The 12,629-nt window shown below is 37.9% G+C and overlaps 1 protein-coding gene across 4 annotated transcripts in view; it reads right to left on the bottom strand.

Moving 5' to 3' along the window:
- The window catches only part of ADAMTS18 (ADAM metallopeptidase with thrombospondin type 1 motif 18), a 75,604-nt gene that overhangs the window by 42,854 nt on the left and 20,121 nt on the right, over positions 1-12,629 (bottom strand). For 3 of the 4 annotated variants that reach the window (XM_030470256.1, XM_030470259.1, XM_030470257.1), the window contains exons 4-6: positions 4,582-4,864; positions 1,143-1,342; positions 319-402 (exon numbers count right to left, since the gene is read on the bottom strand). In XM_030470256.1, the coding sequence (XP_030326116.1) occupies positions 319-402; positions 1,143-1,342; positions 4,582-4,864 (567 nt within the window). Of the gene's footprint in view, positions 1-318; positions 403-1,142; positions 1,343-4,577; positions 4,865-12,629 lie in introns of those variants that run through there. The other variant, XM_030470258.1, reaches the window with a different exon arrangement.

Genomic DNA, 12,629 nt, shown 5'->3' with positions numbered 1-12,629 from the left:
TTTAAATACTGCTTAAGTAGATTTCTCATTCCAGCCATTTCACTTCAAGAAAATGCTGGAAATTGTTAAATTATACCTTTCTGGAAGCATTTCAATGTTTCTAAAGAACACTTATATGAAGACTTTAGCATCAAAAACTGAGAAGCAGTGAAATGCAGAAAGTGTGATTCTGGAAGCTTTTGTGATTTTAATCTGTTCATGCTTCATGTCTTCAGAAACCTCTCACGAAAGCTTATGTACATTATGTGGGAGCCTCTGGTGCTCCCTGTGAACAGTACCAAACAAAGTATACAACACAAAAACTCTGACACAACTTACAGGCTCTTGTTCCAAAAGAAGAAGGCTCACAACAATAATGTTTATATCACTTCCAATTGTTCCATCTTTAAACAGACTAGAGACCTGCAACAGTTATTGAAAAGGAAATATAATATACATGTATATATATTTTTAATAGACTAAACATATTGAATTTGAGTGCTGAGTTATTGCACTGGGCTTCAATTTTCAATACAAATAAATGGAATTCTACACCTTGTAGGATTCATCCAAAAGAGCATACCCCAGCAGAATTATGCCCCAAATCACTACATTTATTCAAGAAAATGAAAACCTTTTATTGACTTCAATGGGCATTGTTCTGTCCCTGGTCTTCTGGAGCAAGTGTAATCAAGTTTCAAGTTCAAGTTTTGTAGTACAAAACTAAACAGCAAAGCTACAAAGGAAAACATATTTGTAGTTGAATTATCTTATTTTTCTCAAAATAAATTTGTCCTTTCTCAAATAATTGTTTGTTTCAAAGGGAGATATCAGACAAAACAAACTAAGCTTCATGATACTAAACGAAAGTTTTGATTTCTGCCTTTTTTGTATTACACAAGAAATATTTTCAAATTTAACATTTTAAATATTTTTATTTTCTTTTTTTTAACCCTAAGGTATTGTTGCCAGAGCTGGGATAATATAGGGATATATTTTTAAAGAGCCTTTTGACATAAGTGATATATTAGATGAGACCTGAAGAAAGACCTGTGTAAAGTGTCCCTGCTCGTTTTGGTATCATTATTTGTCTAATGGAAGATCCTACTCTGAGATAGCAATACTCCACAAGGAAAACATACCTCAGTAGCACCACATCTTACCATATTCATAACTGTTAAGATGTACGTTGTTACATTTTCTTTGCCATGTTTCTCCAACATTTTTTTATCTGCCACAACAAGGGTTTCAACGTTTAGACTTCCATTTTTCTGAATTTTAGCCGGTGATCTTCTGAACCTTGCAGAAGCCCCATATTCATCTGAGCGAATGTATGTCTCTTCTGTGGGTGGCTTAGGTGCATCTAAAAGGAAATAAAACTCAGGTTTGGAAAGGATTCAGGTCACCCATGAACAGTTTCATCAGAAAATGAAGTATCACTGGTTTACAGCCTTAGATTATTTTTACAGCATGTGATTTCATACTTATGGCTAAGTTCTTGTATATTTATTAAAAAAGATCTGATTCATTCCTGAGGGAAAGATGGCTACAGTGAGAGAAGGAAATGAAAGAATCACATTTGTATGAAATAAGCAGTTTAAAATAAGGAATTAACCTAATAAAATGGTAGCATCTGTGGCAAAAAACACACACGGATTTTTTTAACAGAATATCTACATTTTTCCTGTCCTTCTGATAACTTCCTGAGGTATTTGGCATGTGCTACTTGCATAGCAGTTGGTAAAAAGTCCTTTCCATAACAACTGTCCACTGTCAGTACAGAAAGCAGAGACACACCACAAGTAAGATTCCTGCCAGCCTGCTATTGCTAATGTGATTGACATTAACCTTCTATGTGAATTTGCCACTGAGATTATTCCTGCTAGGAACATATTTGGTTAGTATAGGGAAATGTCAGGCAACAGCTAGGAGGGCTTAACAGGATATGTGCATCCAGCCCACACCCCCCAATGCCAGAGTACACTTTTTCCATCTCTGTTTGTTCAGCATGGTCAATGGCACAATTAGAGGATGGTTACTACTCCATTTCTTCAGAGATCCAGAAAATGGGAACTATGTCCTACATCTTATAATGTTCCTGTTATTCATAGCTTCTTTTGCATAAATCTGTACTGCTTTTGTTTGCATCAAGAATTAACTCCAAGGCCATAGTTAACATACTATTCGGATAACAATAGGATTTTTTTCTGACACAGAACGTAACATGACACAAGTGAGGGAGCCTCAGGTAATCAAAAAAAAAATCCTGTCTGTGTCTCATCTGAAAGTTATTCCAACAACAGAGCTGAAACAGACGCTACTTCCTTCCATGATTAACTGGGAAATCAAGAATACCACAGAATGCACAACAGTGGTCTGCTTTCAAGAACTACGTCACTCTAAACTGTATTTAAGATTGCAGGTGACTGTGCTAGTAAGATTTTAAAACGCACCACTCATTAGAAACAACTATCAAAGAACTTTTCTCTACTGGAAGCACGTCAAGACACAAAGACATGCCTCACCCAAGAGAGAAGCATTCAGTTCAAGGCACATCAGTTTCCATGTGCTATTCTGAAGGCAATACAATTTCAAGGTGTCTCACTCATAAATCCATGAGCAGTGGGATCTTGCTCTTAAAGTTAACTTCACAGCTACTGATAAAACTTGAACGGCAGTAATGTTTCAAGCATCATTCACTAACTACAGTCCAGTTAATTCTCATGATCTAAACCCACTTAAATTATTAAAAGAAAGTCCCAAATACTCATGGAAGGGATGTTGCCTTTACTGGAGTAATACATTTTCTTCCCCATCCTACCTCTGCCCCTATTCCATTAAACAATCACATGTGATTTTATTTAGGATGGCATTCATTCTGTGAACATGATATCAACTTGTTCTGTAGGTTAACCAAGGCTGGGTATGGAAATAGGTTGGTATTTTTTAGAACTCCTCCTATCTTTGTAAAAGACTGCCGGCTGTGAAAAGGTTTCGCGATTAAGGTATTTAAATGTAATCTTGCTTAATCAGACCCTAACAGTGAATGTGACACCAAGTTCCTAAGCAATGATACATGAATCATTTATACTAAACTCATCATGGTTGGATGCTAATTGCACGTTCTTCATTTCACATAAACCCAGATTGAACATGCAGCTAAGAACTCATAGCTGCAACTGAAATTATTGAATATATAGATAAACATACAATTACAGGAGCATATATTCTTATGAGTATTTTCAAGAAAAATCTCAGTTTATCAATTTGGTACCCAAAAGCAGTGGTTACTTTTGACCTTTCCTGTGTCTGTAAGTCCCATTTATAAGACAGGAATAATGACAGTATCATCTCACATCCCAGGAGGCTATGAAGACATGGTGTTCAAAATGCATTCATTTATCATAGGGATAAGCACTGTGCAAAAGCTCAAAAGGACTAATGAATAATTCTGAATTTGGACAAGCAGTCACAGAGGGTACAGTAAATAAGGCACAAGAGCACAGTGGACATGTAAATAAGATAAAACAATATAGAGCAGATGAGCTAACTTAGCACCAGGAAAACAGAGGCAGCAGGAAAACACAACAGGAGGGAAAGAGAGTATGCGATGAGGTAGTTCTGATCTGCATCAGAATGCAAATGTTTACAGGTTGCATCATAGGCTTGTGCATCTGGCATTTGAGGTCTAGCTCCCAAATCTAGGAAGAAGGATTTTTGAAGAAGCAGTCAATTCTTAATAAGCATTTTTCAGGCCTCAGATAGGCTTCAGTCTCAGTCAACACCTCCTTTCTTATTCCTTCCCTTCTGTTGGTTTTCTCTTTGTTCCCTACATGCCTTTTGGAAAAGGAACCTGCTCAAGTAGGAAGTTGTAAGAATATAACTGGACAGAGACAATGTTTTCAATGCTGTGTGCAGTCCTGGAGACCCTCATTAAGAAACTCAGCTCAGAAGTAGATCAGCTTTCAAAAAGAATCAACTGAATGCTATAAGTACAGATATAGGCTCCAAGGGGGCTCTAAAGTGTTCTGCAATTTGAGGGCCTAATGAAGGACTCAGAATAGACCTTGGCAGGACAATATTCCAATATGTTTTTAAAGAGGTGGCTCCTAACTCTTATTTAAACAATTTACATGGGAGGTTCTTTTTGAAGATCTCAGTTGCTGAAAATTTTATTATCAGATGGTGAGTTCTAAAAGACTTCTCTGTTCTCTCAGAAATTAATGATTTGGGAGACTTTTTCTCCGCCTTCAAGCCTAATCAGTTATATATCCCCAAACTAACAGAAAGCATCAGCTTAGGGACTTGGCATTCATCACTGTGCAGAACTGCTTACTGAAAACTGTGTTGGTTCAGATAAGTCAGAAAAGGGATCTCTTATTATAGGTAGAGAATAAGAAAAATAAACAGCGATTCTGATGGCTTAATAAAACAGATTATGACATCAGTTGAAAGAAACAATCAAGTTTTTCATATCTATTTAATTTTAGAAATGTATAATGTAAGATTATTATGTCTCCATCACAAAGGTGACTGTGAACCACACTACACAGTCTCTGAGAACCACTATCTCAAACAAGGAGAGAAAGTTTCCTTACATACATTTCTTGCGACGTCCACAAAAATGTTGCTTTTGAAACCTTCCACGGTGGTAACCATTGGCTTGAGCATGATGCTTGTGGGAAGTGAGCATTCTGTGATGACCAAAAGAAAATAATTTTGAATTGGACTCTACTGTGTACCGGTGAACCTTCTCTTCTGCAGTTCGTTTATATAATACATGAGGATGGTGTCCAGCAGGTGATGTGTAGTTGTGCTCCTGTGCTAGCTGCTGAGGTAATGGAGATATAAGGAACTCAATCTTCCGTGTCCTTATCAAACCTGACTAAAAAAAGAAACACTGCCATGAATTAGAGAAAAGACTGTCAAAGTTCACAGCTGGAACATGCTAGCTTTTAAAGAGATCTCCCTTTAAAGCCTAGACAGATTGAAATGTGCACCCCAAATTAGATTTACTCAAGGTACAATCTAGATAGTCTTCCTGATTAATGCATGCATTGTTTCTCTTTGGAGATGACCAGGCTTCACATTTGATAACATAGAAAACAAGATTTGTGGGGCTGGCAGCAGAACACCTTCACACAGTACCATGACTAATTTCATATGCAATATCAATCCATTCTTCAGAGTATAGATTTGTTTGTAAGCGTGATTGTATAAAGGTCTACAACCTCACATAAAAAGAAAATGCTTTTGGAAAACGCAACTTCAAATAAATGCATACATTAGTAAAACAAAATATTTGAACTAAGGCTCAGGTGTTTTTCAGAACAAGGTATTACCAGACAGGAATCCCACACTTCAGGTTACTATAAGTAGAAACATAAGCACACCATAGTATAGCAGCACAAAGTCGAAGCATCTGAACATTTTAGTACTCTCATTCAGTAATCAACTCCCCACAATTTAATCATCATAAATGCAGTTTAAAATTTATGTCCTCCTACAAGAGAAAACTGATCAGTGAAAGTAAATATCCGATTGTTTTCCTCCTTGTCCCTGAAAGACAGAAGTAAGTATGGGAAAACTACACTGCAGTTTTCACATAGTATCTGTGCATAAAACTGTATATGTGATGAAGTGTTTCCAGGATCAGGGCCAGGGAAATGTGGGTGGCACTGAGGAAGTATTTCCATGCAGCTCATTAATCAGTTATGATTTTATTTCATTTATTGGTTTTGTAAAATATGTTGTAATAAACACTTCTCTTTACCAAGTCAAAGACCAAGAAGTTTCATCAGGTAATTCTATTACATTATATATGTAATACTAGATACAGATTTTTGTTTTGGATCAGTGAGACTTTACCACGTGCCAACACCCTCCTGCCAAAATTGACATCCCACGAGGCCTACATTATCTCTTATGCTTCAGAAAAATATTTGCAGACAAATGTCAATTGCAAACCATCCTATCTGACATCTTAAGTCCTCCCAGGTCATGATTCCACCTCCCTCCTCAAAAAGCATTCTTTGAAAATGCACATATTGGACATGTATGAACTATTCCCTTCTGAAATGGATGCTTTCCTTTAGCCTAGCCTCCTAGAACCAGAACACCAAGGGTATCAGAAGGAGAGCAGTTTGAATGCCTAATGTAAGCATTGTACTCCTATAGAATATGTGGAATTTTCTGCATTTTCAGAACTGTTTCCTATAAGGAAAACTCCAAAGCAAATGAAAAGCAAGTAAAAATAGAAAGTTTTATATAAAGCTTCACAGCTTTCACTGTTCACTAAACAAATGCTAAAATTGATTTAAAGTCTATTCCAGCAGAAAAGATTTATCAGAGATATACAGGTCCTCAACAGTCTATGGTCAAACGCTCTGCCCTTTTCACGGAAATCCACTTCTGTCTTTCCAAATCAAACGTAACTTTGCAGTACTCCCCAGTATAAGCATACTTCCCAAGGGCCTAATAATAGCACCCATAAAATCATACTGCTACCTTAACTTTGTCAAGACATCCCATATTACGAACTGGGAGGGTCTGACTGCCTCCTGAAAAATAATATGAAAACAAACAGAGACGATATTCTGATTAACAATTTGACCCCTCTCTTTCTTCACCCCAAATCCATAATTTCGTATCTCATCTTGTATCTACTTAATATTCTAAATTAAGGTTAAAATTGCCTCTGTCAATAAGAGGCAGGCTTTAAATAACTGACAAGAATTTAAACTTGCCTGCTCACTGCAATAAGTTGGCATATTTCAAATGTCAGATCACATTCAGTCATGACAAAGTACTTTCCTGTAGGGAAGAAGACTAATATTTTAATCCTTATGATGCGTGTCATCACACAATTTAAAAGTGGTTCTGAGGGGCAATCTTTATGTACTAGAGTGCACTGATAATTGGGCACTGCTAAATGATTTTTGTTTTTTTCAGCTGGAAAAAAGAAATGTAGTGAATCTGGTTCTTATTTCCCCATTTTAAAGGTTTCCACATCTAAAATTATTCCTGTAGGATTCATTCTGTAAATGATTCAAACCATATGGAACAAAGGCTTTTCTACATTTTCCTGTAAGAAACTGCCCCTGATGTACACGAAGTTTCAGCCCCAATGTAACTTCTATATTTAACATTGTAAGCGAGGTTTAAGAATGTGGGACACACACACACACAAAGTGAATTCTGGGCCCTGCACTACATGTGTATTGTCTTTACATAGGCTGCAGCTAACTGGGTGCCTTACAAATGTATTCTTTTTTTTTTTTTTCCAGCAGAAATGACCCTATATCTCCAGTAAGACTTCTTTCCTTTGGGTTTTACATGAGACACATCCTCCAAATTGAAAAATGTTGTGTGAACGAAAGATACCTTCTTTTTGATAACATCTAATTTTATGAAGTTGTCAAGAAGAAAGGGTAAGTGCCACAGAGCAATCTGGACACTCATTCAATCACAGACCATTTTCCATTTCTTCTAGGTAAGGGATGGTTTCAAGGATTCACGTTAAAATAATCTCTAGGGTAATTCCAAAGTAATGCTGAGAATGCTGACGTGGTTCTGACAGAGACGCAGTCCTCCAGATTGCTGCAAAGGGGGCAGCTGGGCAATAACTGACAGATAGTTTTCTTGCAGGTTCTTGACTCGCAGCCTTAGGTAAAGCAAAGTGGCCTACGGCTGTGGTCATGTTGGCTGGAAGCTACGTCAGCTGAGAAACACCAGAGCCCAGAGGCAGGATACTGGCACTGAGTAATTTTCTCTAACTACACTGCCAAGGAATTCCAGGTTCTGAAAAGCCAGATTGTGGCTACTCAGTACTACTGGGCAACGTAAGTGTTAAAGGAAAAAGAAAAAAAGGGGGACTGGTGGTGTTTCTGGGAATGTTTTCTACAAATACATGAAACATAATTGTGAGTTAGATGCAATATGTTTATCCAGCTCAAATACTTCAGTAGATGAACAAATACTGTCAAAACTGTCATGGAAATTTATACATTAGGTTTCCTATTGCCAGCATAGCTTGAAGTATACATGTGATTTTCCTTGAATTGGAATTCAATGATATCTTTCCATTAACTTTGATGGGTTTGGGACTCAACAAGAAGAGGGTCAGGTAGGTCAAAACTCCATTTTTATTTCAGATTCTCTGCAATTAAAACACCATGAGAGGAAGCAGGATGACAAAATCTAACATTCTTATAAGTCTAGACAACACAGCATGAAAAAGACCAGGGTCTCCTGTCTATTCCCTCTCTCTCCCACTGTGGCTATCACTAATAATAGCACTAATTGTGAGAATATGGTGGGAAGGAAAACCCAAGAGGTTGCTCAGTTGGAATTTGCTGTTGTCTTGTTTTTCCCTCACAACACACATTTGCATTCTGTAAGGGATATTCCATGCCCTTGGAAAGTAAACAGCAAGACATACGTTGATCTGTGTGGTTAGTAAATAATTCTGAATCAATAAATTAGAGGAACTTGCAGTTTGTTTGCAGAAAAGTTGTGAAGAGATGAGAAGGCAACATTCCTCCAACTTGCTATTTGTTATGAAATGTTTGTTTAACTCTGGGTTAAAGGAATTTTCAGATCCAATATCTCTTTGTGAAATTCCTCAGTATCAGGATGTTATTACCAAGGTAAGGCACTTGTTCTATTTTCTTGGTGTGTTTCAAAAGGAAGAAGAACCTCAAAATGGAATTTGGACATGAGAAATGATAATAAAATATCTGCTTCATTATTTTTTCAATTGAAGTTAGATTATAAATGAAAAATAACAATTTTTGAAACCACTGAAAATTTATTTTAGCTATAAGAAACCAGGTAAATATTCCACATGGAACAGTTTTGAGTCACACTAACATTTCTGTTTCTAACAGGTCTCATTGGCCTCTTCCTGGAACAGCACAAAGGCTGTTCCCATTTGTCTCCCCCTGTGTCCTTAGACTCTGAGTGAAGCCTTTGGCAGCTCATCAGCCTGTAAACCTAATGCGTTTTGAGGCTTCAGCATCTCCAAAAAACAGACCCTCTATAATAACACAGCAGTGACAGTGAGTGAAGGATTTTCAGAACTTATGTTTCTTGCCTACAGTTGAATAAAGATAAGTTTTGAAATAGCAGACAAACCCTTGCTCTGAACTAGAAGAGTCTCATGGGTTTGGGTTCTTTGCATACAAGGCATTTTTATTGCATACTAATTAAATTAGAGGGAACAGCTTGGCCATATGCACATTAAAGTTATGGGAGTTTCATAAACCAGATTCAAATAATGAGGTAAGAAGCATAATGAAGTGAAACTGAGAATCAAAACATAAAAGCGAACTGCAATGTCTCTTCTAAACATAACTAATAATAATTATTAATACTGACCGATGCAGAGTTAAGTTACAGTTTGTTCAAAGATGAGGGTATCTTAACTAAATAAAGTACTAAAAAGTTTGCACGTGTTGTCTAAGGAACACTACTTATATCCAGAATGCTTTATTCAGTGTTACAAGTATATATATAAAATTAAGGGTTAAAAAACCACTGTGTCTTAATGGAGAGCAGCTAAAACAGCCAAAGAAATCAATTAAGCCTACACAATTAGATGGGTATGCATGTACTCAAGATGAAAAATCTCTCAAACGGAAAAGTTAAATGTCTTTTCACACCCATTACAATCGTGCCAAATATTCATGCAAAGTTTTAAAAGACTTGACAAAAGGCCAACTGAAATTGGCATAAAGCTTTCCAGAGACTTCAGTGGACATTGATCCAAGACTTCTGTTGTGTTATTTCGCAACTGTCCAGCTCCTAAAACCCACAAATCATCGATTCAACCACTTAACAAGAGGTACAGCACGTAAAGTACAGTGACATAAAGTACAGGTTTTAGTTCTGCTTAAAACAAATAAAAACATAAATTAAGAACTCCCTCAAAATAAAAGAATAAGAACAGATGACCTAAGAACTATGGTTGCTGGTTATTTAAAATTATCTGAGGTCAAAGATGCCTATATATCTAGTATTCACATCACAATATTGTTGGGACTGTCTCATGTCACAGCATATTGGAGTCTTTTCTCATTCACTTTGCAGTGAAAACTCATGAAATTATCTCAGCCACAGCTCATTTTAATCAAAGACAAACTCTTATTTTCTGCCCTGATGTACTTCTAAGTCTCTGGCGCTTTGGCACCAACAAAGGAAACACAAAAGACCTATCTCTGTCACCAAAGAACTCCCTTGCTGGAGCAGAGACTCCCCTAGCTCAGACATGACACTTGCAGTTTTTGTCTGCCAGACCATTTCCCATACTGGAATAATGAGCATCTTAGAAGCAGAAAGAGGGTATGATGGAGATTCAGAGAACATTCACACAACTTAGAGCTACCTGACTGTCATGGTTTAAGCCAAAAGCCAGAAGTTGCCTTCAGGACCAGACTGGCTTCTAGAATTGAGCAGATGTCAGTTTTCAAATACCCACATACTGCACCATGTGTTAGAAGAAGGGAGAGGTCTCCGTGTAACTCCAGTATTTCTCCTCAGATTCCACCACAGACTGATGGGGACATAAGGCCCTTCCCTCAGGTCGTACAAGCACATAATGGTAGTCCCTTCAGGAAGTACAGAAATTATCTTCTTGTTTGTGATCAGCCCTCCTTTCTTTCTGCACAGGCTCCAAGGCAGCTGCTGGCACACAATCATAGAATGGTTTGGGTTGGAAAGGACCTTAAGATCATCTAGGTCCAACCCTCCTGCCATTGACAGAGACGCCTCACACTAGACCAGGTCGCCGAAGGCTCTGTCCAACCTGGCCTTGAACACTGCCAGGGATGAAGCATTTATTGCTTCTTTGGGCAACCTGTTCCAGTGCCTCACCACCCTCACAGTAAAGGACTTCTTCCTTAGATCTAACCTGAACTTCCCCTGTTTAACTTGAAACCTGCCACCCCTTGTCCTGTCGCTACAGTCTCTGATGAAGAGTCCCTCTCCAGCATCCTTGTAGGCCTACAAGCTCAAGCACAGCATAACATATGTCTACGTGGTATTTTGCAACACCTAGTTCATGCCCAGGAGCTTGGGGAATAGTGACAGTGATTTCAGATCCATTTCAAATGCACGCTCAAGAAAAACCTGTGTGGATATGGCAGCCCCTGTGCGTACACCAGCAAGCTGATACAAAATCTTGTCAAGACAGCAGGAAAAGTGCCAGCTGTTTAGAATGGGATTTGGGTCAAGCCTTGAAAATAGGGTAAAGATAGAGTTTTTTCACACATGCCAAGGAATCCCAGGAAAAATAAAGTTATGTTAAGTTTGCCAACATTCATCTTATGGATTCCTCTTTCCTCCAAAGCAAGGATATTCAATCAATACTAGTACAAAGCTGTTCAAAGCAATCCAGCATCATGTAAGCAGTCTAAATAAATCATTGCTTCTTTAGAGAATGTGTAATGAAGTAGACTCACTTCTTGGGATAGGTTAAGCTGGTAGTCTGAAAAACATGTAAGACTATAACCTTACTACAGACCTAAGCAAAACTACTTCCAAGAATTATAGCCAGCGGTATAGTACAGCCTGACCTGGAATTGTAGATACCTGGTATCGCTAACTGCCTTTTTGAGAGATGGATTATTGAGCACCTCTCAGGTTAGGGTCAAAATGTCAATGCTCTGGAAAATATAATTAAAATGAGCAAATTAAGATGTGAAGTTAGGTAGAAAAAATGACAAGGAACATATATGGCAAAACAGAAAGAAGGAGCAGAACTGCAGAAAGTGTTGCTGAGGTGAAAGATATCTTTACCCTTGGGAAGCATCCTGAGCAAACAGTCAAACCAATGGCAGTAAATCATGGCAATTAAAGAAGTTCATTCCCTCTCTGTTACAACCTACAGCCCCTTTTCTGAGGAGTAACTGTGAAGGAGACAGCAGCAGCTAACAGATCTGAGGCATATTTTGCCTCCATATGCTGTTTCTGTCCCCCTCAGAAGGGCACTTCACACAGATGAAGCACTGGGTAAATTCAACAAGCTTTCTGAGTCCCACTGACAATGGACATGATCCACAATTCTCCAACAAGAGGTGAAAAGTCTGGACCTTAAGTGCATACACAGACTGTGAAATAAATTACTTTCAAAGAGTGTTAAGCACCCAGGAGCTCCCATTGAGCTGAACATTGTCTCTCCAAGCATTTCCAGAGGGCATTTTTACCAATTTGGGAAAGAAAATGTTCTGGGAAACTAGTGAGAATGGACTCTCATGAGGTTTCCAATAATACACATGTATTATTAAAGTCAGAAATCCCACGAGTAAAACTCAGAGCATGTTCATTTTTGATCATATCCCAAACCAGGCAGCACAAAGGCATGTGAATACGCTAAATGAGAGAATTTAAGTAAACTTTAAAACCCTAGCTTTTATGTTGCCAAAGAATTTCACCCATCCTTCAGAAAAGTATCTAGTCTGTACATAGGCAGTTACTGATGGCTACCCCAGAGTCAGGGAAGTACAAATGTAATGTTTTATTGGACTGGGTCCTTGGCTGATGAGAATGACCTAAGCAGATCTTTACTGATTTGCACAGATTGGAATATCTGGCTCTGTATCACAGCAAATGTTTAGGTGAAGTTAATGGCCTTTATATACACAAAAATATTT

Source organism: Strigops habroptila, chromosome Z, assembly GCF_004027225.2.
Source record: "Strigops habroptila isolate Jane chromosome Z, bStrHab1.2.pri, whole genome shotgun sequence".
NCBI classification, from domain to species: domain Eukaryota; kingdom Metazoa; phylum Chordata; class Aves; order Psittaciformes; family Psittacidae; genus Strigops; species Strigops habroptila.
This window is presented reverse-complemented; position numbering and strand designations above follow the sequence as displayed.